Consider the following 27,017-nt stretch of genomic DNA (forward strand, 5'->3'; position numbering starts at 1 on the left):
TGACGTATGCACAGGGGTTGTCGGAACAGACAGGGGGCTGACGGTGTGGACCGGCTGCAGTACACTGGCGGTCGTCGGCCCCACCGCCGTCCGCCGTAAGCACCCCTCATCGCTGAGGTCACAGAGCAAGAACAGCCCTCCTAACCGCGCGCACCAGTACCGTCCACAAGCCCCATTGATCGGTTTGCTTGAGCGCGCCCGGCGACGGCGTCCGACACGTCGTCGCCCGACGCCGGCGGGGGCTGCTCTGCTGCTCTTCACTCCCCGCCGGGAGCGGCGCCTACGCACCTCGTGCTGCACGATGTCCGCCATGCCGCCCTTCTCCGTCTCGACGGCGGCGGCCGGGCCGTACAGGTTGGCGAAGTGTTCGTCTAGCACCAGCTTGTCGTAGAGCCGCGCCAGTGATGAGTCGAGCGAGTCGCTGATGAGCAGCGGCTTCAGGTACTTCTCGTCGAACCACTCCAGCCGTTCCTGGTGACGGCGGGTGACACTTGGTCAGAGGTCAGAGGCCGGGTCAGCGCTCGGCCAGAGGTCACCGGCTGGTCAGCTCCAGGTAAGAGGTGACAGGCCAGGTCAGCGGCCGGTGACGGCCGCTCGCCAAGTGAGGCACCCGCAGACATGGAGGTCGTAAGGGGAGGTCAAGCGACAGATCTGCGCCGGCGAGGTGGCGGGATGGGTGACAGGACGGGTGGCGGCCAGAGGCTCGCCTGTGACGACGCCCGCGGATGTGTCTCGGGGTTGCTCAGGGAAGTCAAACACGTCATCCGATCACCAGAACAACTCGGCGACGGTACCGCACGGATGGACCACGCTTGGCACCCGATCGCAGGACGTCCCCAGAGCGTCCTGGCAGGGGACGCCCAGGGCACTGGGGGCGCCTGGGCACTGGGCCCCGTCCGCATGACGGGGGGGGGGGGGAGGGGCGGGCCTCCTGCCATGCGGGCCGCTGCCGGCCGGCGGCGCAGCGCACCTTGAAGAAGTTAGAGCCGCGGTAGCCGATGATCTCTTCGACGCCGGCCGTGATGTGGTCGACGGTGGTGGCGGCGATCTCCTCGGTCAATGTCGGGTCCTCCGTCTCCTCCAGCTTGATGTTGAACAGGCCCACCAGCAGCTTGATGGTCGAGCCCTGCGGGGGCGCGGCGCGATCTCAGCACTGGAAGCATCAGAGCTACAACGCTCTACCAGTGGCCGGAGGCGCGGCGCGATCTCAGCACAGGAAGCATCAGAGCTACAACGCTCTACCAGTGCCCGGACGCGCGGCGCGATCTCAGCACCGGAAGCATCAGAGCTACCACGCATAATACAGAGAATATGTGGTGAAACACTTGGCGTCTCATTACAGACTTGTTGACTGCGGGCATTTTGGACGAGCCGGCACTAATTCACGGTCGTCCCACGTCGCATACAGTCATTGTGGCTCACCGCTTACCAGCCTTCGTCGCAGCCGGTGCAGTTCGTCAGCGCAACAAAGAACATAAAGCCGCGAGCTAGGAGAGCGCGGCCCGAGGAGACACCCGGCAGCAGCTCCACGCACCTGTACGAACACGGTGAACAGGACGATGAAGAGCGTGGTGGTGACGAAGATGCGGACGGTGGTTTCGTCGATGGCCGAGCCACGCAGCATGACCACCAGCGAGAAGCCGACGGCGCCGCGCAAGCCTCCGTACGCCATGATGAACTGCTCCTTCCGACCGATGCGCCTCAGCCGGCGGAAGTTGGCCAGCCAGCTGAGCAAGTACACACCTAGGGGTGGGCGGCAGTGCTCGCTGACACAGCCGCGGGGCGGCCGCAGCGGCCCCGCGGACTGGACTGGCCGGGTCAGTTACAGGCTTGCGGGATGCGCACAAGCATAACATTAACTATCCCCAACAATGGTGTGGGAGAGATCCCAAAGATGCGACTTGTTTAAAACGAATATCCGGGACTTTTGCTTTAGCTTGCGCTTTTGTTTGATTCTGCCGTTGATTATCCTCTAAATTTGGATGTAACCAACGTGTGAATTCAGTCATGCAAAGCTGACAGCTGAAGGCATATTACTATTGATGGTGTAAATGATAAGACTGAAAATGCATTCACAGCTGAAATCCTGGTCCCGTTACGTCGCACATCCCTAATCTGCTATCCCAAACCAGGGATGTCCCTGTCATCCGGCTGATTTAAGTCTCCCACAGCTGAAAGCTGAGCTCGTCGTATGAGATCGGGCTCAGTTCGTCGGTTCATTTGAAGACATGCCGCTCATTGCCTTGGTCGACATCGGCTTCCAGGGCAGCCTCATAACGGAAGGTTGCCTGCCTGGTGTGAAACACTACCGCAGGCGGGACCAAACACAGCCCGAGATAATGCCCAGTGAGTCGCATGCTCCTAACCCCACGCGCTCCGTTCCCTATTGAGGAGCCGTACGACACTCCACGCCCATTTCGTGAGTTTTCACTGGGCCACGAGTCCACACGGGTGAAGGGGCGGGTCGAAGCCGGCTATGACGGTGCCGTTCGCAGGGCCGCAGACCGCCAGCAGGGCGGCGAGCGGTGGCTGGACGGCCGGCTGGCTGCTGTTGGCGGACCTACCGATGAACCGCACCACCAGGCACAGCACCAGCGTCCACAGCGAGAAGCCGGTGTGCCAGTGGTGATCCTTGCTGACCAGCACCATCCCCAGGAACATGAAGATGATGGTGTCGCTGGTCGAGCTGCCGGCGGAGAGTCGAAGCAGCGCTCAGACCAGGCAAGGTCGGGCCGCCGCACAGGCATCATACCGGGGACCGCCGCTGAACCCGGCGGAGAGTCGAAGCAGCGCTCAGACCCGGAAAGGCCGGGCCGCCGCACAGGCAGCAGGCCGGGGACCGTTGCTGAGCTCGACTAAACCTCCTCTCCTCCGCGCTCCCGTGGCCACGTTTCCGCAGTGATGTCACGAACGAGGTGTGCCGCCGCGAAACAACAGTAAGATGGTGCCGCACACGATCGGTGTCACTGCCGCCTGACAGGGGGTTGATTTCGCGCGGGCCCGGTGATTTTGTAGCTTTTAAACTCTTCTGCTATTCACAGCTTTTTTAAAACAAGTCTCATGTAAAAGCGCTTGGGATATTAGGCACCCGGAGAAACGTATAATGAAAGCAGGACGCCTTGGTTTATTGAAACGACAAACACTCGGGTGAGGTTACTATTTGTGTGAGAAGCCGCCGGCCTCACCTGGCCATGGTAACGAAGTACTTGATGGTGATGTAGGAGTTTTTGGAGATGTTCTTCATGGCGTAGTGCGCCTGCACCACTCCACAGCCGACGGTGGCGATGATGCCGGAGAAGTGGACCAGCTCGGCTGACAGGTAGGCCAGGTACGCCATGGCCAGCAGCGAGAGCGGCTCCACCACTGTCGGCCGGCGCGCGGCGGGGCGTCAGGCGGCGCCACCAGCACACGAGCACACCCCAGCGGCCTCGCAGGCGGCACTGATGCGCGCCACGACGGAGTCCGCCGCCATAAGATCGTCTTGTTCCCGCCACATTAGTGTTATCCGTGCCGCGTGACACGACATGGCAGGAGTGGCATACGTTTGAGGCCGTTTGTTCGGCGCCGTGGACAAAGCCGCTTCATGCCACATTCACTTCCGCTGTATTCCCCTGATACCTAGGTAGTCGACAACAGCTAAAGCCGCTCCCTTCGATGAAGCAAATGTCTTCCCAGCACTCAGCTGAGCGTAAGTGCTTCGTCCGACATCATGCAACGTGCAGAGCGACGCGGGTGCGTCTCGGCCAGACAGAAACCCCAGCGCAGGCTCGATTTCCACTCCGCTGATCCGTGGCCGCGCGGGACCGACGCCAGCCAGGGCGTGCGTCGGCCGTGGGGCCGAGGCCGGGCCGTCGGGCGGCGCTCACCCCTGACGTCCGGAGTGTACTTGGTGATGACGGCCGTGAGCACGCCGAAGATGATGCCGATGGCCAGGCCGCCCAGCGACACGCAGAAGAAGGCGGCCACGGCCAGCAGGATCTGGTCGTAGGCGATGTCCTCGCCCTCCATGCCCGTGAAGGCCACCATGGCGTTGTAGAGAACCACCGTGACGGCGTCTGCGGCAAGGAACGGTCGCACACCAGCTCGTTAGCCCCGCGCTCTCTGCATGGGGTCTGGCGGTCACAAACGCAAGACTGGTATTCGAACGCTCTCTACGCGGCTGCCTGGGCTGACATCAGACCACACGCCTGACCAAACTGACGCTGCTCAACGGATGGGCTTTCACGGTCGGAGCGCGAGGGTCGCTGCTGATCAGGAGGATCGCGGACAGCATGTGCTCCATGATAAATACCTCAGGCGCTCTGAGCGTGGCAGTACGTAACTATCTGCAACGGTGCATGACCCGAAACGCAACATAGTGCATGATCCGTAAAAGTGCATGATCTGTAACGATGCATGATCCGTAAAAAAATGCCCGCAACTAAGAAATCGAGGCAGACCCGTAAAGAGCTAGGATGAAAGCATGCGATGTTCCACGCGCCTGGATCGCACTCCAACATTTTGAGCGCAACATTTTGAGTCATGCTCGAGCCGACCCAACCAAATCCCTGTCGCGACGTCCTGTACGCGACCCAGCCGCCAACGATACAGAGGACGTCGGCCGATCGGCCACACAGAAAGCCACCGACCGGAGAAAGCACCATCCGACGGCGCACGGCAGATAGCAGGCGTCTGGCAGCCGGGGATGGGCCCGGGACCGGCTCGCAATAACATCCTGCACGACACTATCCTGCACGTGCCAACGCACAGCACTGCGGCTCCAGAGCCGCGTCCATTGCCAACAGCGCCACAGTAATGTCTGGTACAGGCAATCTTCGCCAAGTTAACATTCAGTCAGCAAAAAACCGTCTCCATCTTAAAATAATGAAGTTGAAAATGATAAGACATATAGTAACATAAATAAATAAATAATATAAAACAAATCCTAAAAAATCATCACAATAAATACGTTCTAAATAATTGAAATAACCTACCATAATTCTAATCTGCCGTCCAAAGCCACAAAGGCCTGAGCGTCACTAGGTAAGATACCACTTAGCCTTTTTGTCTTCGGACGCCAGTAATGCTACCTGTAGATAATGCACCGTTTTTACAACATCGCTATTCGCTTTTTAAGGGCAGGGGATTCGCCTGTTTTTTTTTTTTCAAGGAAAGCCACGCACATCGTCGCACAGCATTTTGAGAAGTGTCAGCGACGGCAGAGGTAATATTAGCCCTCAGGGGTCATGACGCAGTCGGGGTTCGAACCCAGGTTGCGAACCCAGGCCCTCGCGTGGTAGCCAAAGACGCCGACCACTCGGCCCTTACGCCCCATCTTCGCTTTGCCACGTGCTTGTTTCCTGGACTGCCCGTCAAACCACACCTAAATCAAATCATCGTAATCGGAAACGCTTCAAAAGCGGTCACTCGCCGATACGCAGCACCACGGGATGGGGATACAGGACTGACCGGCCGAGAAGCCGGGCTAGACCCCCCCCCCGCAGGAGGCGAGGCGTGCGGGACGAGCGCCGACATCCACCCTCCCCGACCACTGACAGTTCAGCAGACTCTCCCCGACCACTGACAGTTCAGCAGACTCTCCCCGACCACTGACAGTTCAGCAGACTCTCCCCGACCACTGCCAGTTCAGCAGACTCTCCCCGACCACTGACAGTTCAGCAGACTCTCCCCGACCACTGACAGTTCAGCAGACTCTCCCCGACCACTGCCAGTTCAGCAGACTCTCCCCGACCACTGCCAGTTCAGCAGACTCTCCCCGACCACTGACAGTTCAGCAGACTCTCCCCGACCACTGACAGTTCAGCAGACTCTCCCCGACCACTGACAGTTCAGCAGACTCTCCCCGACCACTGACAGTTCAGCAGACTCTCCCCGACCACCGCCGTTCAGCAGACTCTCCCCGACCACTGACAGTTCAGCAGACTCTCCCCGACCACTGACAGTTCAGCAGACTCTCCCCGACCACTGACAGTTCAGCAGACTCTCCCCGACCACTGACAGTTCAGCAGACTCTCCCCGACCACTGACAGTTCAGCAGACTCTCCCCGACCACTGACAGTTCAGCAGACTCTCCCCGACCACCGGCCGTTCAGCAGACTCTCACCGACCACCGGCCGTTCAGCAGACTCTCACCGAACATTGACCGTTCGGCAGACTCTCCCCGAACATTGACCGTTCAGCAGACTCTCCCCGACCACCGGCCGTTCAGCAGACTCTCCCTGACGATTGACCGTTCAGGAGACTCTCCCCGAACATTGACCGTTCGGCAGACTCTCCCCGAACATTGACCGTTCGGCAGACTCTCCCCGAACATTGACCGTTCAGCAGACTCTCCCCGACGACTGACCGTTCAGGAGACTCTCCCCGAACATTGACCGTTCGGCAGATTCTCCCCGAACATTGACCGTTCGGCAGACTCTCCCCGAACATTGACCGTTCAGCAGACTCTCCCCGACGACTGACCGTTCAGGAGACTCTCCCCGAACATTGACCGTTCGGCAGACTCTCCCCAGCCACTGACCGTTCGGCAGACTCTCCCCGAACATTGACCGTTCAGCAAAGTCCCCGCGAACACTGACCGTTCAGCACTCTCCCCGACGACTGGCCGTTCAGGAGACTCTCCCCGAACATTGGCCGTTCGGCAGACTCTCCCCGAACATTGACCGTTCAGCAAAGTCCCCGCGAACACTGACCGTTCAGCACTCTCCTCGACGACTGACCGTTCAGGAGACTCTCCCCAACCACTGGCCGTTCAGCAGACTCTCCCCGAACACTGACCGTTTAGCAGACTCTCCCCGAACACGAGGAAGTAGAGGTCCTTGTTGACGCCGACCTCCTGGAAGATGGCCAGCACGGCCACAGGATCCACCGCCACGATCAGCGACGAGAAGGTCAGCATCTGCACCAAACTGCGGCACAGAGACACGCTGTCAGCATCTGCACCGAACTACAGCATAGAGACACGGTGTCAGCATCTGCACCGAACTGCGGCACAGAGACCTGGTGTCAGCGTCTGCACCGAACTGTGTCGCCGAGAAAAGGCGTCATCCGACGGAATGTACTGAACTATATATAATCATCTTGAAGCAGCACGGTTAAGTACGTGGTCGACTGGAAAATGCACGCAAAAAGGCGAAGCAGTTGCGCAAACCACGAGAGCAGAGAAATTATATTTTAGCCGCAAGTCTAAACAGCATTGCGCGAGTCAGGCAATACATGATATCCTGTAGATACGGCCAGTCTCCAATCTGTAGTGTTGTGAATGTCACTGCGCAGCCGAAGAGGCAGATCTGCCTCGAACCCCAACCCCGATCGGGACCCGTTTGCCGTGACTGTCAAAGCCGGGAATCTACTAAACGACGGCGACGCACCAACGGAGCGGTCAGGTGCAAACCTGACGTCACGTGACGCCCCTGATCCGCGTCTGGTCAGTTCACTGGTCCAGTGAATCACACGGCACATCCGCCAGCAGGAGGCGTAACAGGCCACAACGGCCTAATCATCGCCGATACAACGTGTGAGCTGACATTGGTGTGTCCGCCAGACCGCGCCTCAAGACGGCGAAAGAAAGCATAAGTTTTACCTGATAAGGGCTTTAAGAGTTCTTGTGTCAGGTTCTTGACCTTCCATATACCAGGAGGGACTCGTTAAACAATGTTATAATGCAAGCTTTAATTATATTGACACCACTCGACGTTTCAAGCTGTTCTCATGATCAGGAGCAGGTGACTCGGTGATCACAAACAGAGCTTGAAACGCCGAGCGGTCAATGCAACCAATGATTGCACGATAAAGTCGTTTCGTCAGGACCCCACCACACATTGAAGGCCGTCGTTAACTCGGCGTTAAATACCTGAACTACAAATGCCGAAGAAAAGAGGAGCTGAAGCCGTTCTTTCGTACATCAAGCACAACGTTCACGGCTGCTCGGCCGGATGTTTAATTGATTATTCAGCTTTGGGTGCGGCACTCGAAGCCTAGCTGCCATGGAGATTCGCTGTTCAGTCAGTCCCTATCGTCCCTCAGTATATCCGCTCCCCTCCTCCTCCCCCTGCCAAGTCCACCGTCGACTGTCTTACCTGACGTTGGAGATGTCGTAGACCCCTTCGGTGGCGTTGACGGCATCGCCTCCGTACAGCATGCTCGAGCCCATGGCACCGGAAACGGCCAGGCCGTACAGCGCCGGGCCGATGATGAACATGTTGAACAGCGTGCCCTGCGCGCACACCGCCTCGTCTGAGCCCTCACGCGAGCCCCTCGCGGCAGGCACCCGCCGTGCAGGCCGGTCCAGGAGGTGCCCGCTCCACATCCACAAACACACACATACACACACACAAACATACACAAGCGCGCGCTGATCGGCAGACGGCTCCGCCAGCGGGGCTGGACACGTAGCGGCATGACGCGCGTGGTGGGGGTCTGTAATCGGCCGCAGCGAAAGCGAAACATGACGCTGCCGTGTCGACGACCGTACGGCGCGTGAGAAACACTGTCACGTGCAACACCCCGCGGTGGCTATAATTTGGATGATGGGTGCGGCAACATGTCGCCATTGCATGCATCCATGAGGCGCGAAGAAGGCAACGCCCGGATCTATGATGGCAATGGGTACGAATCCCAGGTGTGTGTTCGGGCTTGCGCGCCTTCATTCATTTCTTTTCGCGCAACCTTGATTAGTGCATTATTTGGGCTGCGTGAGCGGCAGATGCATAAGCACACCGTGATCATTCGCGTGTTTATGCGCACATTACGTGTTCAGTAGCGATCATGTTTGCGTGCATGCCAGCAAGTGCGTGTGCGCGCGTGTACGCGCGTGTGCGTGCGTGCGTGCGTGCGTGCGTGCGTGCATGAATGTGCTTGCGCGTGTGCGTGCGTGCGTGCATGTGCGTGCGTGCGTGCGTGCGTGCGTGCGTGCGTGCGTGCGTGCGTGCGTGCGTGTGCGCGCGCGCGCGCGCAGGCGTGCGTGCGCGTGCTTTCGGCACTGCCGCGTTACGCACCACGACGGCGAAGAGCAAGACGGTGCCGAGATTGTCGAGGAAGGTGCGGTCGTGCAGCGAGTAGGAGGCCTCCAGCACGATCCTGCAACGACGGCGGGCGGCTGACGGTCACGGACCGCACGGCACACGGCCGGGCCTCCCGGGTCGGGTCGGCACCAAGGCCGCCCCGGCGGGGACAGGTGGCCGCTCAGCTGGTGGCTGCCCGTCACGGCGACCGGCTGGGCACCCCGGAGACGGGGCCGGTCAGCTCGGGATCAGTCCACGGGCAGCGGCGGGGTACATCGGCGGCCGTTATGACCACTCTCGCCGAGTGCTCGCGGCCGAAGCGGCAGTCCGCTCGTCCGTCTCCTGCCAGTGGGCGACGTGCGGATGTACCGTCCGCCGTCTATCAGCGGCGAGCGCTGCCTATCTGAGCGGCGCCGCCGGCCGGCGACAGCCCCGCTCCCACTGGAGAGCGGCCCGGCCGCGGCAGACTCGGTCAGCCGCAGTGACGGTCGCCGTCGGGGTGTCGCCCTCTAAGTCCAAGCATGGCACAGCCCCGCGGCGCGTCGGACCGACAGAACGGTAGGCAACGAGATATAACGGACCGTTCCCAAAAGGCAGGTGAAGAAGAGGGCACACAAAAGCCGTCAGTGGCGTCAGTCCCACCTGCCATTTCATCAGGTGCCTGTGGATGATGCGCTATGTCGGTATTCAGACGCGAAATAAGGCAAAATGCATAGGCTGCATTCAGCAGTTGTCAAATGAACGTGTAATTTCACTTCATTCGGTACCCAAATGCTTGTTTAAAGGAATTCACTACATTGGCCCATGCGCTTTAAAACCCCGTGTATACGAACTGCGCACATGAACGGTGAAACGATGGGCAAAAATGTCGAAGAAGAATTTGGGGCCGGATAGCTTCGGAGCAAAGTTCATTCACATGAGCAGGTGGAATGCTTGCGTCTTCAGAAGTCCACAGCTATATCGCACCCCTGTCGATAAGAGACGTTTCCGTGTTTGCCCGGACAAGGCTGGCGGGAGCTGGCCGGTTCTGGGCCGGCGGCCAGCCCACCTGGAATCGGCGGCTAGCCGCGCAACTGATTCTGTCACTAGGTGACGGCCAATGGCAAATGCAGGGTCGCAGAACTGGTTTCACTTTTGGGTGTGTGGTGAAAAATCACCGCTTTAGAGTTATTGGAGTTGTTTCATTATTGGAGTTATTGCTAAAGGTCAAGAATTGGTACCACCGTGGCCCTCCTGGGCCACCTGTCACAGCGAGACTGACTCCGCCCTGGTAACACCGCCCCGAGCCGTGCTGGTGCTCGGGCGGGGCTCGCGGCAGGGGGACAGTATGGCTGACTCATGTCTCACGGATACCGCACACTCCCCGTGACGCCAGGTGTGAGGGTATCCGATGGGCCGTGAACGTGGATAAGAGGGAGGACGTGCGGCAGCGGCGGCCGGGTCATAGTTTTGCATGGTCCAGAGCATCCCAACGCACCACCTGGTGAAAAGGTGAGTCCGAGCCGTCCCCCAGCTGAACCGCTTGGCTGGCGGAGTCAGCAGCAGCCAGCACCGGCGCCGCTTCAGACACAGATGTCGCTACCACTGGCATTGTGTCAATTTGTTACTTGCAATCATTTTATAAATTTATTTGGTGACTTTTTCTCTGAGATAGACGAAAAAGAGTAGGGGAACAGTTTCACGAGTCCCAGTGCTGGAAACGTCTCGCCAGTACCGATAACAAAATTTGACCATTCCCAGCAGCGGAGCAGCGCCCAATCCGCCTCATCCCAACGGAGGACAACCGGGAGTTCAACGAGGAAACCGCCTCGCGCCCGGCGCCGTACCGGAGACAGCTCTGCCGACCGGGTCTGAGCTGGAGGGACTTCCCGAACACATCTGCCCCGGCCGCCAAACGGCAGGTGGCCGGCGTAATGCCGGCGACTCGCCAGGGCCATCGAACTTTGGAGCGGCCCCAACGTCACGGCCGGCTGTGCAAAACAGGTTGCGGCAACTCATTACTGGGGGGTTGAAGACTGAAGTTTATCGCGTGCGTTCATGACGCAGGCTATTTGGACCTCCAGCTGGGCATGCATGATCAGGCAGCGTTGACGAGCAATGAAAACCGAACTGACGCACGTCAGTCGGAGGAGAGCTTCAGCACGTCCTGCCTTTCGCTCGACGGAAAGGTAATTCTCATCATCAGGCTGTGGATACTTTCAGGGGGAGGAGAGGCGGTCAATGTCGGAATAAAACGTCACAAAACATGATAAATGTAAAAGGCAAGCATACGGAAATGCACGACGTTCAGCGCGGTATTTGATTTTGGAGTTTCGCCTGACATCTCCAGCAATCCCACAACCGGTTATATTACCCTATCTAAAGGGGCTCTCCTAAGCGAGAGCGGATAATACAATACATCTTACCTACGCTGACACGGAATGCCTGTGCATTGGCTGCAACGACCCACGCGCAACAAATGCAAATATCTCACCGTTGGTAGGCGTTGCACGCGCACATACATGCAATATTATGCGCTGCTCATTCTACCCTCCCCTCCCCACTTGAGGCCTCGCCTCAGGGAGCAGCAAAGAACCAGCGCCAGAGCCCGCAGGGCAGACGACATCGGGTAGGCTCGTGATCCAAGCTATCGGGCTCGTCAGCGACTGGGCCCAACTGGCTGCGGTCAGCAGATCGTGGCGTCTGGCCTCCTCCGCGCCGCTGGAGACCGCGGCGCCCGACATAGCGTCATCGAGAGACTCGCGCGAGAAAAATGTCGGTCGAGTGGGTCTGATCAAGCTCGCGCATATCCGCATGTTTGTCTAGTGTTTGACAGCATACGGCACACAACCTCTGCCTAGCACCGCAATTATTAAGCGACCGGATACAGTGCAAATCTTTTGAGGGCGCAACACCGATATGCAATGGCCACATATTCCCTACGACATCGATGGTACCACGACACATCTCATCTTAAACGTGATGATATAACTACGACGTTCAGGAGAGCACTGTGACCGCCTGCGCGAGGCCCAGCGGACAGGGACCGCGCTGGGGTCGTGATCGGTCGACCCGAGGTCACGATCGGGTCAGGTCAGGCGCTCCACTCACGGCGGCAGCAGCACCAGGAAGAACAGCTCCGAGTCGAACTTGGGGAAGAAGCCGGCGAACTCGTCCTCACAGTCGAGCACCCGTACTGAGGTGTTGACGAAGGCGATGGCCGGGAACGTCTCCCCGTCGAGCCTGCGGCAGATGACGAGGTCAGGCTGCGCCTCCCGCGGACCGCGCCGGCTCGCGGAGCACGCCACTGAGGCGAGCGGCCCAGCACCGAACGGCAGGCGGACGGCCGACACTGGCAGCTGGGCAAGTGACGGCGCACGTCTGCGCGCGCAGCGGGGCACGCTCCAAACTACCTGCCAAACTGCCACCCTCGCGACGACGACGACGGCGCTCCCGGTCGACAGGCATGGAAGGTGTGTCGCACTGCCATGCACATCCAAAGCGGTAAGGGGCTCGTAAGAATCGGATAATCGTCGAGCGCGGGCTGTTAACGGATATCGACATTCTGGTTACTTTCAGCATTATTCTGGACCAGCATTATCATGATATAAGCTGGGAAATCCTGTTTTAAAGGCATGCAAAAATGGCAAAACAAGTGTAACACCACAAACTGAAAACCGATTGGCGGAACCGACCGAACAGGAAATCAAGAACATGAACAAGAACAGGGACAGGGACAGAAACAGGAACAGAAACAGAAAGAGAAAGAGAAACAGGAACGCGAATAGGACCAAGTATAAGAACAGGAATAGGAACAAGAATAGGAACAGAACCGGGAACAAGACGGAACCGACCGACGGGAGAGGGAACATTAAAGCCTGAAAAATTTTACTGCACACGAAGGAATGTGAGACGCAGCCTACACATTTCCAACACAATAAAAACACAAATTATCATGATCGCTACCATGTGCTCCTTGCTGGCATGAGAAATTGCGGCGCAGGGGTAGCGCTACCTTCGATGTGCTATCTATGTGTGCTATCTATATGTGCTAAATGATAGTGTTATCATCGTCTGCTCAGACGACGCTCAGGAACCAACTGGCCCGGCCACTCTTCGCGAAACAAAGGCACGGAACTGATGTTTTTGCAGGGTGCCATTTTCCAGCGTCGGTCACGTGAGGCAATGCCTTAAGGCGTTACCTTATACTAGTCGTGAGTGTACCCGGCTGACGTTCAACACCAGACCCCTGATCTTACGCTACAGCCGCCTCGCGGAGGACCCGTCAGCCAGTGTTGCAGCTCGGGAGCTGGCTTGCCGTCAAGGGGGCGCCCATTGAGACAACTGATACAAATCTGAGCCCGCTCCGAGCTGACACCGGCAGGGCGTCCCCGAGCCCGACCCGACTGGAACTAACAAGACCAACAAGACAGGGCCCAGGCCGACCAACGGTCACCTACTGCAGACGTTGCTCCGCCCGCTGAGCTGCGCCTCGCCGGCCGTCTCTCCTTCAACAGCGCACAATGCGGGCCTCCCCCACCCAGCGTGACCCCTCCCCTGCCCCACACCAGCGGGCGCGCGCAGCCTCGCGACCGCAGGGGAAGGCTTGGCCCGCTTTGGCCGGCGTCTGCGGAGGATGCGGCGGTTTTGTTAGTGCGCCGCCTCACGGACGGACGGAGGGACGGACGGGGCACACAGCACGCGTCACGCGGCACGCCTTACGAGACGCGCTCTCCCGGCGCCAGGTAACCGGGCAGGAACCAGAACACCCTGCGGCGGATGGGCTCCGGTTACCACACAACACCTACAGACAGGGGCGAAGCTTCACAAGCTAGGTTTGAGTTGGGGGAAGCTAGGTTGAGTTGAGCTGAGCACAGACAAATGCCTAAATCTGCTCCAAAATAGTCAAAAACGGGGAACGGTCCCCGAATTCGGCCCACTTCCTTCTACAAGTTTGGGTGACTAGAGTAGCTAGCCCGCTCAAAATGATTAAGAAACTTCACCCCTGCCTACACAGATATGATTATACATTATAGTCAGACATGATAACAGCGAGTGATCATCGAGTGATCATCCTGCGAACACCCATTGAGCTGATCCCCCTCAGCGCGCACCCGTGGCATTCCATGAGCACACCCTGGCCGCCCGGGCAGGCGTCATGACCTTGACGGTTCCTGCTAGCCGGTTACTACCCCCTCCCCCTCCCCCTCCCCCATCGCCACTCCGCGCGTGCTGCTGACAGAGCTGGAGTTCGCTGCAGTCGGTGCTATCGCAGCCGCCGGAACTGCCAGCCCAGATCGCCGGCCGGGTCGACGCGCGGAAATCCCGCGCAGGCGGGAGAGAGTGTGTGGCTTGGAGCCGCACAAGGCAGCCCCTCTGTCGCAATGATGCCGTGGAATCATTCGCTGGGAGTTCTTACTCTGGCAACAGTCAACCCCATCATGCTAGGAAGTGCTGGTTAAACGACGTTTTCGAGTAAGCAATGGCTGTATTGGTAAAACTTGACCATGAATGGCCGTGAGCACAGCCTGAAACGTGGCGATTGCCATTATAACCAACACTTCCTTTACGTCACTGAACCAGTACCTCCTACATTCCTGACGGGCGATTATTACCAGCGGCGCTCCCATCTAACTATTTTGAAAACCGGGAGTTAAGAGTCCTTTTGGTGTCGCCAGCAATGAAAGCAGTAACAAAAACAACAAAAATCCACCGGCCCAGTGCCGCCACCAGTCACTGACCTTGGTGCCGGGCCACGCGCAGCACGAGGTAATACCTCCCCCATCTCTACCCTGCCCCTTCCCACCCCGCCCCCTGCCGACACGCGCCGAACGAGTCGTGCGACCCCTGCAACCCGCCCGCTCAATGCAGAGAGCGCCCGGGAGCAGCGTGGCGCGCGGCGCACACGCAACCCCGGTCGGCCGACCGAGCCGGGCGCTCAGCCCTACCGCCCGACGCCCAGCGGCGTCGACGACAGGCTCTGGCGCGAGGGGGAGCGGACGCCTGCCATCGCCCCTCGTGCGGAGTGCCTGCGGCCCGGGGATCTCGCTCCTTCTGGGGAGCAGGCGCGGTCCCCGCCGGCGGAGCTGCCGGCGCGGTCCCCGGCGGCAGCTCAGACGCCACCGGCTTAAGGACGGCGTCCTCCGGCCGGCGGCAGCTCAGACGCCGCCGGCCGGAGGACGCCGCCTGTCCGCTGGTCAGACCATGACCGGGCGCCAGGCGCCGGTCAGCCCCCGCGACAGGCGACAGGCCACGCGGCCGGCGCGCAGCAACGCACGGCTTGTGAGCAACACCGGGAGCCGTGGCCGCAACGTGCAGGGTTCGACCCCTGGCTGCTGTGTATTACAGCGGGCCCAGCGCCGCACCCGGCCGCAGCACATGGCGCCAGCGGCGACCTTAGCACCTGCAGATGTCGACCACACGCCCCTCTGACGCCGGTCCGAGCCAAGGGCTTAACAAACAGCCAGGCCACGTTCTGTTGACCAAACCGCGCCAGTCGTCTGGTCCTGCAGGCGCAGTACGGATATCACACGGGCCGCCAGGCCGCGACGGCCACGGCACGTGAATCGCATACCGCTGACCGACCTGACAGTGCCCGTGACGTGGCCGTCCGCGTGACCTGACCGTGCCCGTGACGTGACTGTTTGCGTGACCTGACCGTGCCCGTGATGTGGCTGTCCGCGTGACCTGACTGTGCCTGTGACGTGACTGTTTGCGTGACCTGACCGTGCCCGTGACGTGGCCGTCCGCGTGACCTGACCGTGCCTGTGACGTGCCTGTCCGCGTGACCTGACCGTCCCGTGCCGTGGCTGTCCGCGTGACCTGACCGTTCCGTGACGTGACTGTCCGTGTCTCCGTTGACAAAACGCCGCGGTCGACCAGCCATTCCGCTGACGAGCCTGCTGTTGACCCTGGCGACCCGGCGGTCTGGCGGAGGTCAGCCGGGGCGTGACACGGGGCCGGCGCTGGGGTCATGCCGATCAGGCCGCCGGCGACAGCGGGCGGCATCTGAACGCACCCGCGGCGCGGCAGTCGTGTGTATCGCGACCTTCGTCGTATCCACGGTTGTCTTGTGTACACTTAGTGTATGCAACTGGCTGTTCACAAGTTGTGCATATTGACGAGTAGCATGTTATCACTAGGGAAAAATCCTTTGATGTATTTACCCGGGCATTGCAGTGTTCACAACGTTCCGAAAGAAATAGCATTAATTTTGTTTCAGTCGTTCCTGTTGCCGTTAGTGCGTTCCCTCGATAGCCGTGGTTGTGACTGAGTTTAGAGACTTGACGCCAGGGTTTTGTGCCAACAGCAGCCCACTGTGTTCTATTTGCATGCTCATGGCTTCCTTCTTTGCTTGGGACGTTCTAAATGCCGGCAGTTTAGTTTTCCTAAGCAACCTTATGGCTTCCAGGCAGCGCCGGAAGATGATCAGAGGACAGAATGGAGAACGTTTTGCACGCACGCTTTTCATATGATGTTCTCTTAACACAGATACATGCCGCAGTCCAGGATATTCGGGGGACGCACGTGCCCGTCTTGTTTGCCGGTGGCGCTGTCTCTGGTAGCACCGACGGCGAGTTGATGGCCGCATGGCAGCAGGATCCATTTTAGGACCGAGCAAAAAAAGAGACTGACTCCATGCCCTACCCCCTCACCCTACCTCGTGCAGGGTCCGTCCGCACGCAACCTCTCTGTCGCTGGACGACGCGGCTGGACAGCACCGGACCCGCGGAACGTGGCAAGGGCCGCTGCCCCGGGCGGTGGCGGCTCTGGGGCGCTGGACACCCCAGACGAGTCCGGGTCCAGAACACGGAAGACAGACGCGACGATAGACGGCGGAACAGCTCCCACGAAGCAGCCGGGTCCGCTCGTGACGTGCACAGGCGTGACCAGACGCCCTCAGCGGCAGCGCTGTGGCGTTCATGCGCCGCTAGTGCAGGGCCCGCGAGGCCACGTGAGAGGCACGGTTGTGGGGAGCGCGGGGCGGCGGCGGGGCGTTCCCAGACTCGGAGGAAGCCCGGCCGCCGGCGCTCGTCACCGACTCACCGGTGACGGATGTGGTACGTGATGATGCCGACGAAGATGCCCAGGATGATGAGCAGGCTGAAATGGGAGGCGTGGCCGCGTCACAGCCGACAGAGACACCTGCATCAGGTGCGCGAAACATGTGTATATGTGGCGGTAGTTTGGAAGGGATATAGGCAAATCAGTACAAAATAGGGACAGGAAAATATGACCAACATCGTTTCTCGCATTAGCACTTTGAACTAAGCATTCATAGTTATATGATAAATTATGTACAACAATCCACAGTACTTTATGAGCTACCTATAGTGGTGTTCATGGTAATAAAACATGATCTACCATGGAAACACACATGAAAAGATGCGAGCACTCACCATGATTCTGGTAATTTAGATGACAGAAAGTGCGCATGATGAAAGCCTGTAAAGAAATCATAAGGTAGTAAGAACAGTGAAAAATATCCGACAAAAAGAGAAAAACAACGCCTTTTTAACACGCATTTTTGGCGCGCGGTTAAAGACATTCCATAGGAAGTTTATCATCCATTTGACCAGACCCACGCTAAAAATCCATCAGACCACTGCGGCAAACCCGCCCAAAGCGCCAACAACGATGACAGTCCAGTGCAAGTGGCTCGGAAAACCCCAGTAACTTGAGTCAGCAGCGCCGGCACGTGGTTCACCGCACGTGCTTCCCAACAACAACAATAGCATCAGCCAAACAGCCGCTTCTGTCGGTGCCCTCGCGGCCCTTTCCACCCACACGGCGGCCACGATAAGACGAGGCATGCCCGCGTTTAGACACACAGCGCTGGCCACTCCAGAGTCCAAGAGTGGAGCTGAAGATTAGGACACACTTGGCGGGGTGACAATACGGTTGTCAAGCGGCGGCCGCGCGACAGTCCGGGACCGCCCGTGGCAGTCTTAGGCGGGGATTCTTGGGCGATGAACAGCACGTGAGCCGTCGTCACGCAGCGGCCGCAGGTTCCTGGCCCCAGGCGGCTGTTGTTTTCTTCCTAAACGCGAATTAGATGGCCAACAAGGCGCAGCGAGATTGCGAACAAACACGCTCTGAGCTTGATATCCTCGATGTCATAAACGATATGTCACCGTCCCCGTAATGTGTTGTACTCATAACATGTACCTTAAGGAGTCCTCCTAGTGTGTTGTACTCATAAGGTGTGCCTTAAAGTGTCCTCCTAGTGTGTTGTACTCATAAGGTGTACCTTAAGGTGTCCTCCCAAGGTGTTGCAGATTCCAGATTTCCCCTTTTTGGTCGCTTTACGTTCCTGAGCAATGAATCCAAAGAAGAGTCCATTGAGGCATGTCTCATACATGGCAAAGCACCGACGAATTTTTAAGTGCAAGTTCAAGTTGCACTTAAAAATGTTCAAAGCCGTAGCCCAGGCGGTAAAACCTCTAATATCGAAAATGCTTTCAGTAACGATGGTCATTTCTATCTCGAGTTGGCTCTCGGCCGTTTCCATTTATCATCATTATGCTTCAGGATAACATGTCGCCTATGTTGCTTTCAGCCACAACATGAAAGTCGCATTAAGCTTCCAATACGTTCCCGTTTCGTAAGCGACATTCGCGAAAGCATGAAAAACCGTCCATTCGACTAACAGTAAAACTGAAACGTCGCTAAATGACGGTATAGATGTAAATGAGTATACGTAAGTGTAAATACAAATACATTAATGTAAAGCTGAATGAGAACAAATACCCAATCACCATCAGCCTAATTCCCACGCATTTCGTTACGCCTTCATACTTGTGGGTCGAGCCTACCAGTTTCTGTTTGTTGCTTTCGAACTTATCCTGCTTCTCCTCTTGTGAGCGATCCGACAACGTACGAAAGCCATCCATCGATTGCTTGCTCCATGACTGGGTGTGCGCCCCGGACATCGAGGCTAGTGTCTCGTGACCGCCGTGTCCGTGACCGGGGGCTCAGCGCGCGGCCGGCGAGCCGGGCCGGGCCCTCACGTGGGGCTCCTGCACCGCCTCGTGACCGCGGTGGCCGTGACCGGCGGGTCAGAGCGCAGGAATGTGCGAGCCAGCGGCCAACTGCTGGATGGCCGGCCAGGCCGGGCTCTCATGTCGGGCTCGAGCAGCCCACCCGCCAGCCGACCGCTGGAAGAGCTGCCGGCGAACGGCGTTCGGCGGAGCCACTGAACATGACAACGCGGACACCTACGCGACTCCGTCCGGCTAGAGGTCAGAAAAGAAGATTGGATGCTGAGTAAGAAACGCTGGAATTTGGCCACGCACGCCGATGCTTCCTCGACGCGCTGTACAGTTACGAACGCTGCGTCATCTGACCCCGACTCCACGACAGTGTTCCGCCCAGTGCCGCTCACCAACCCGCCGTCCCGGGCGCGGCCGTCAGCCTGAGTCGCGGCCCGGCCAGGTCCCGCCGGCTGGTGTGGCGCGGCGCGGCGGAGGCCTACACCGCACAAGAATGCATGGCATGCCGGCCATGTGCGGCGCAGTAACACCAGAAATGTCAATGCACATACGCTGCGGATTTGGGTACCTCGAACCAGGCACAAGATCCCCGCTCATTTCAGCACATGGAGAGCCAATGTTCCGGGGCATTAGAACGTTGTCATTGCAATTTCAAGCGTTCCCGGCGTGTTGCGGGAAAGTGCCCGCAGCATATCAAAAATATTGGTTTTAGGCAAAAATGATGTGCAAATTCTGAGCAATGTCGCCTGAGGCTTGTGTCACTTGCACAGCAGATGGCTTTGTTTATCGTCTGGGCGGTGGCGGTGGCGGTGGCGGTGGCGGTGGCGGTGGCGGTGGCGGTGGCGGTGGCGGTGGCGGTGGCGGCGGCCGGGCCGGGCCGGGCTGGACCGGAGGTACAGTTCCGCCGGAGCTGGCGGTCGACTGGCCACCGATAAGCGCGTGCCGCCTCGGCGCCACACCGAGAACCGCTCGGCCGCCGCTGGCCCCGCCGATAGGAGCAACACGCCGGGAATGCGACTGGCGCGGCACGCAGGGCGATGGGGGAGGGTGTGCGCGTTACCCAGTGGGTCAGACAGGTTGTGTAATGCATACATTCTGTGAGGGGCTTGCGGATCAACGGGGCTGGACAACGAGCAGGCGCATTGAGCAGTACATGTGCGGGGGAAACGACGGCGGACCGCACAGAGCGAGTGCTGCGAACAGTTAAGTTGTGCATTTCGGGGGGGGCGACCTCGCAGTGTCCGAGGCATGAGTGGTGTAGCGGTGAATACCTGAGCGATCCACGGCGGCGTGACGGCCCGCAGGGGAACAAGCACCAACACAACGGATGTCCGAGGGCGGAGAGCAGCAATGATCATAGCTTTGTCATAATTACAATCGTGCACTATTATTCGGTTGGCGTATGCATGGGCTGTTTGCTATGTTTGGTTGTTTGTTACAAACCCCTATCTGAGTTTCTAGGTTGTGCGTCCGAGCTCTGTTATGATGCGGGTCAGCAAGGGCAGCGACGCGACGCGCGGCTTCACGCGAAGTTGGGTATCGTCCAAGCCGCCCACGAGTGACCTGCACTGGACTGATACCTTAGTAGCTGGTTCACAGCTTGCAAGGGGCAACACACTCAGGGATGTGGATATGTGGCACCAGGCAGAAATTTCCTTCGCCATCAAAACACGTTCAGCAGCCTGCCGCGAAGAAGTGTACCCAACCAGAATGACTTGCGTCTAGATTTGTGATAAAGAGCACAAAAAACAAACGCTTGCATCACGACCACGTCTAATTAAAATCGGATTCAGACGGCACAATTAGCTCGGCGACTCTAGCAAAACGAACTGTTTCATCATTGTTTGACATCACACGGGCACGCTTTCTGAAGGCAGCAATATCGACCACACGTTGAGAGCCCCCGAATAAAATGAATCAAGAAAATCGGGGAAACTGAAAGTGGGCAAACCAGTTGCACTCCAAGCCGGGCCTGGGCTGATAAAAATCAGTACGCCGTCAGCCCGATCAGGCGCCGGGCTGTCGGCGCCTTCTCGACCAGCAGTCAGCAGCGGTGCCCTGCCGACCCCGGCTCGGCCCGCCCCGGCCGTCGGCGGGGGCGAGCCGCCCGCCCGGCCAGCCGACAGACTGACCTAGCTTGGCCAGGCCGGCGATGACGATGAACAGCGTGATGGCGTAGTAGGTCTGCACCTCCGTCCAGCGCCAGGACGCCACGTGGATGCCGTGCTCTTCCTTGACCTCCTCGCGCTCCACGCAGTACTGGTACTTGGTGCCGTCACTGTCCGTGTGAGTGGCGACCAGCCGCTCCCGCTGCACGTGGCCCGTCTCTGCAGCGGTGGGCGGCCCGGCCGACCGGGCGTCAGCAGACAGCCACGGCACATCGCCGCGCTACTTTGCGCATTACGGTCCAGAATGGGGGTCCAGAACGCTGTCAGGCTCGAGGTGCACCATTCTGCATAGCATGTTCTGCCGGCATCAAAAGCAAGAGCAAGATCCACATGTGCTTCCCAATCAGCGCCACGGAGCTCCCGAGAGGCGGCAACGATATGGCGGTGCCGGTAGCGAAAGCGACAGCACTAAGAAAACGGTCATGCACAGAGACGACCACCACACAACAGCGCATAAAACGGCGCCGCCGGCGGCACAGACGGACGGCACTTGGCCGGCGCACAGAGGCAGCACCCGCACAGTCTTGCACCGCGCAGAGGCCCCTCTCGCGTGGGGGTGGAGGGCGGCATGTGAGCGGCGCGACGCTGTCTGGACCCGGCGGCAACGGAGCCCCAGCAGGCGGCAGCGGACGCGGCCGCCACTGAGGCAGACGACTGACCACGGGTTCATGCAGTCGAGGGATCACAGCCAAGGACAGGGAGCAGACAGCAGCACGAAAGCCGTCGCGCAGTTAGCCGTCCGTGACGGCGGCCATAGCCGGAATGTGGATGCCAAACAAAATCGACGCCCCTCAAGGCTGGACACGGACAGACCCCACTCGCCAACAGTGACGCAAAGCGTGCAGCATTCTGGTGTGAAGCTCATACGAGATGAAGCGAACGTAGTTCTAGTCGCGCAGCAGCGAGTCAGTAGAGCTCAGTTCGTGACCGGGACGTGCTTGGCTTTCGTGCGGTCGCCATTATGTTGCTTTCATGACGCTTTGCATGATAAGAGCCCGATGCTTTGGTTCATACGACACGTCAAACGACCGCAGATGTGCACCGTCGCGTCTGATTTCACGTAGTCAGTTATACGGGCACAGCCAAAGCAAGCTGGACAAGCCGCAGACAGACATGTGGTCAGAGCAGCACCGTCGGCGAAATGACAGCTTTGCTTTTTGCCGCGACATTCTAAGTCCATGAGACTGGCACACAGCTCCCATCGACGGGGGCTGGACAAAGACAGCTACGCTTCCAGACGTGTAACAGCAGCATTTCCGTTCGAAATCGGCGGTGCCCTGATGATAATTCATGGGGAGAAAAGCTGGGCGAGGCTGTTTACATGAACCGCGAAGGTGTGGTATTCGATTACCACAAAGATAAACAATCACTAAGCACGAGATGCAACGACGGACTTTTCACGTAGAATGACTGAAGCAGTGCCTGTTTGACACGAGAAGAGGAATTATGCACTGAAGCATGCATAAGGGACGGATAGACCCACGAATGGATATTCATGCCAGCCACCCCACACCCGGGCTACTGTTGCAGCATGAACACACGGCACGAGCTGGGCCTGCAGACCAGCCAAGCCATCCCCAACAAAGTTAGCGGCAGCCCGTCTCCAGCCCCCAGGCGGGCGACGCTCGGCGCCTCCAGCCCGTCTCCAGCCCCAGGCGGACGGGCAGCCAGCACTGTGCGTACTTAACCGTCGCGCGCTTCTTTGGCGCTGGCCACCACGCTGCGGGCGGCGCGCAGGACGCGCCAGCTGGGCGCCCAGCGCGGCCGGCGAGGCGGCCCGCAGCCGGCCGGCACCAGCGTCGCCAGCGCCAGCTGCCAGCAGCAGCAGCGGCGGGGGTCGCATGACGGCCGATCCTGCAGACGGAGGTCAGGCTCAGTTTTAGGGTCGGACGAGGGTGCACCGCGGACACAGTCCACCGAGGAACGGAGTGGCACCTCACGGGGCCGGACAGAGGCGGCCTCGCGGATGAGAGGGCTTAAGACGGTCGTTCGGTAGGTCACAGAGTCGCATGCAACGTCAAAACACCGCCCAACATTCCGCAGGTCGCAGACGGTTCGCAGAGTCCTAGCCTAGACAGCAGCAGTTGTCAGAGTAATCAGGAACCCACTCGACATCCCGCCTCAAAGCCGCACGTCGACGGCAGCACGCGCTAGGACATTCAGTCGGCGCTGCATCTGAGGGCGCGACGGACCAGGCCGGGCCCGGCGCCCATCCTCCGCAGCCCGCCACAGCTGGCGGGTCCCGACCGGCGGGCACGCGGCCGGCGGGGCGGCCCATTCAGAGCCGGTCTGACGCCCCGCCCCTCCCCCTCCCCACACCCGCACCCACACAACTGGCACGCGTTACCGGCGACGGGTACAGCTTTGTGCGCCACGTCAGCACGTCCCTCCCCACACCCCCACTACCCCAGTAATGAATAGTGGATAGCGTGCGGCAGCGCCTAACACGGCGAGATTAGGGATCATCACGCATGTCGACAATGGCGGCGTTTCGCGTCAGGTTTGCCGCCCATTTTCATGCTGGCAGCGGTGTAGTTTCCTATTCGGTTGTGGAGGTCGGAAGAGGGTTCCACCTCGCATCCCAATTTCAAGAATAACGTGGATCAAATTCGGTGGAACACGTTTACGCGCTTCGGGGAAAGGTTTGGCAATCTCTCCCTTGTCAGCCCCTCCCCCCCCCCTCCTCCCCCATTTATTTTGCGAAAGTACGCCACTCCACACAGTGCTCCAACCGGGCCAGTGGCACGTCACTGGCTGGGTGAGCAGCACCCTCCGCGTCCGTCAGGCGGCGAGATCGTTTGGTCGGCACGTCGCTGGCTGGGTGAACAGCACCCTCCGCGTCCGTCAGGCGGAGAGATCGTGTGGTCGGCACGTCGCTGGCTGGGTGAACAGCACCCTCCGCGTCCGTCAGGCGGGGGAGATTGTTTGATCGGCACGTCCACTGGCTGGGATTGAGCAGCGCCCTTCGCATCCGTCAGGCGGAGAGATCGTTTGTTCAGCACGTCACTGGCTGGGGTGAACAGCACCCTCCGCGTCCGTCAGGCGGCTAGATCGTTTGGTCGGCCGTCACTGGCTGGTGAACAGCACCCTCCGCGTCCGTCAGCCGGCGAGATCGTTTGGTCCGTGAGCACGAAAAAAGGCTGAACAATACCCGCCGTGACGTACACCGGTTGGCGGCATTCGTTGGGTCCTACCTTCGAAGCACGACACACTTGCGCAAAAGGAGCGTATGAACCTAGTGACACGCTATAAGATGCAAGATACACGAACACGGCCTGGGATTATTTTTACCACACGCGTTCGCCCATATATGGGCCGAGTCGGCATGCGCTGCATGGCAACTGCATGCAATGCGTGCAGCATGTGCGCGGTCATGTTAAAAACTGCGCCTTGCCGCGACATTCCACTAAAACCAGCACTGACACGTGGCGAGTAAAATGAAAGCAGGCTTAAAAGTAGTAATGCATGCGATAATAGCTATAAAAAAACGTTGTAAGGGTTGGCCGGCGAGCTCAGCCGCTGCGACCGCTGATCAGTATTCAAGCATCAATAACCGAATCCTCCGCTTCGGGACCACCCGGTCGGGCGGTATCGCTCCCCACATAGATATTCCGCCTGAAAGATATTATCTGCTGCATATTTGTCCAGCCGGAGAGGTAACGTCTTTTACGTGGCATATAGTCGAGATGGTAGCATCTCTTTTACATGGCTACGTAGCCAGGGCGGTAACATCTCTTACATGGTTATGTAGCCGGGGCGGTAGCATATCTTGCATGGCTACGTAGCCGGGGTGGTAACATCTATTACATGGCTATGAAGCCGGGGTGGTAACATCTCTTACATAGCTATGTAGTCGGGCGGTATCACTTCACACAAGCCCACCCCAGAGTACCACCCCGCTGGTGTTATCATATGTTGCATGGCTAACCACCCACGGCGGCGTCATCTGATGCAAGGAGATGACACCGCCATGGGCCCATCAAACCCCACGTTACTTCAGCTATCGCCAGACATCGTCAACAGAAACCGAACGCCTCTTCAAACAGAGCCGGCGCGCCAGCTGGAGCGCAGAGCCGAGGCCAGCAAAGTCGTTTAGTTCCGGTTATTTGCCTGCATACGCTGCATGGGAGGCCAGCGCCGCCGGGGAAGACCACCTCGAGTGCAAGTCATGTCCCTCGCTATCCACTTGCATACATGCACATCTGGGACCGACTGCCGCCACGCAACTGACGTCTGGCCAGCGAGATCCATTTCGATCTGACCGATAGGCTGCGGCCATGCGACAGCCTTGGCCCACCGCCGCTCGCCGCCGATAGCGGTATCGCAGCCGAGAGAACAGGCGCCGAGTACGGGCGCCGAGCGGCAGCGGCAGCTCACGGCCCGCGGGCCGACCCGCGCCATTCGGCCGGGGGCGTGGCGCGCCACCACTGCCGGACGGCGCGTCGGCCGATCCGTCTCCCCCATCAATGTACGGTCGTCTATACACGGCACCGAGCGGAAACTCGGGTAATGCGTTTCGTCCGATCTGGTTCTCGATAAGCGCACGGTATCTGTAACAGGCCATCAAGTGCGACAGCGGTAACGGATATTCGCAGCACATTGGTCCATTGATGGCGACACAATGCACGCTGCATTAAGGTAAGCTATCAATCTTTTCAACCGGGCAGAATTTGAGGGTCCGCAAATTACGGCCGGCAAAAACACGGTAAAACACCAGCATAGGTACTGAAAAATACAGTAAAAACACCAGCATAGGTACTGAAAAACACTAAAACACCAGCATAGGTGCTGAAAATCTGCATGCGTTATGCGAGCAGAGCCGATGGCAAATGGGAGCCCACTAGGTCCACAATGATTAGGACCAACACACCGCGAGAGCCTGTGGCGCTCGCGCCATGACGCTGCATGATGCGAAATGGCAAAGACGAAAACGAACAGGCACAAGCCGTCTGTTGCAGCGAAAGTGCTCGACTGCCAGCCCAGAGAACTGGGTTGCGCGTGAAAAATGGTTTAGAAAAACTATGACTACGAGCATAATTCTAAAATGATACAAATTTATTTTAGAATCTTTCTCAGGACTCGCTCACAAGAATGCACCCAAAATCCTCTAAAAGAAGCGAGAGGGCCGGGTGTTTGCCACACCCTGCTTTCGTTGTTTGCTCCATTATATGGATCTGGAGATCGCTTGAGAAGGATTTCCAACGACACACATTTCTTGTGCAACGAGTCCGTGAAAGCAGCCACAGTCCAAAACTGAAACCAGACATGCGACGGGATACCCAGAGAAACGAAGCAATCCAATAATCCCATCGCAGTCAACGCAAATATGGCTCTCAGCTCGATCAATGGACGGAATGAGCGCAGTCACGGTTTGCCCGCTTGATCGTGCTAATCGGTATCTGGTTGTCATCACGACGCAGCCGGGGGTGGGGAGAGCGCTCACGAGGTTTTACCCTCCCATCCCACCCACCCCCACCCCCGGCCAGGGTCGGGTGCAGTTTTTCACTGAGATACAATGGAATGAGACTCATCAATCGCGTGATTATGAAAATTATTATCGCTTTGCTTTACATATGATCAGCTGTCCTAAGCGTTGACACGTCGAACAGAGCAGCAGGAACCTTCGTGATGAGGTTAATGAATAACCATGTGTTTCACGCGGCAAACGGCTATAAAGGTACGGTCCTCGTTGTCCGGACAAAAGGCCGAATGGGAAATATTTCAAAAAATGTAACTACACAAAAGCCTGCACGGCTCGAGGTCTAAGGACCAAAGGTAAAATACAGGGAAGTCGACAGGGATTAAAATTCGAAAGACAAAGTCGAGTGATAAAGATAAAAGGAATAAAGGTGAATCCGCGAAAAAGTCGAAGGAAC

General features: G+C 58.5%; 1 protein-coding gene across 1 annotated transcript in view; it reads right to left on the reverse strand.

Moving 5' to 3' along the window:
• LOC119098832 (uncharacterized) overlaps positions 1-27,017 on the reverse strand; it is a 64,869-nt gene that overhangs the window by 9,525 nt on the left and 28,327 nt on the right. The window contains exons 3-16 of the mRNA XM_037221881.1: positions 22,830-22,995; positions 21,106-21,300; positions 17,381-17,426; positions 17,028-17,084; positions 12,093-12,224; positions 8,997-9,078; positions 8,079-8,215; positions 6,778-6,908; positions 3,867-4,055; positions 3,186-3,363; positions 2,565-2,686; positions 1,535-1,743; positions 971-1,126; positions 289-471 (exon numbers count right to left, since the gene is read on the reverse strand). Of these exons, the coding sequence (XP_037077776.1) occupies positions 289-471; positions 971-1,126; positions 1,535-1,743; positions 2,565-2,686; positions 3,186-3,363; positions 3,867-4,055; positions 6,778-6,908; positions 8,079-8,215; positions 8,997-9,078; positions 12,093-12,224; positions 17,028-17,084; positions 17,381-17,426; positions 21,106-21,300; positions 22,830-22,995 (1,983 nt within the window). The remainder of the gene's footprint in view (positions 1-288; positions 472-970; positions 1,127-1,534; positions 1,744-2,564; positions 2,687-3,185; positions 3,364-3,866; positions 4,056-6,777; positions 6,909-8,078; positions 8,216-8,996; positions 9,079-12,092; positions 12,225-17,027; positions 17,085-17,380; positions 17,427-21,105; positions 21,301-22,829; positions 22,996-27,017) is intronic.

Source organism: Pollicipes pollicipes, unplaced genomic scaffold (genome assembly GCF_011947565.3).
Source record: "Pollicipes pollicipes isolate AB1234 unplaced genomic scaffold, Ppol_2.1 Scaffold_4740;HRSCAF=5597_pilon_pilon_pilon, whole genome shotgun sequence".
Taxonomy (NCBI): domain Eukaryota; kingdom Metazoa; phylum Arthropoda; class Thecostraca; order Pollicipedomorpha; family Pollicipedidae; genus Pollicipes; species Pollicipes pollicipes.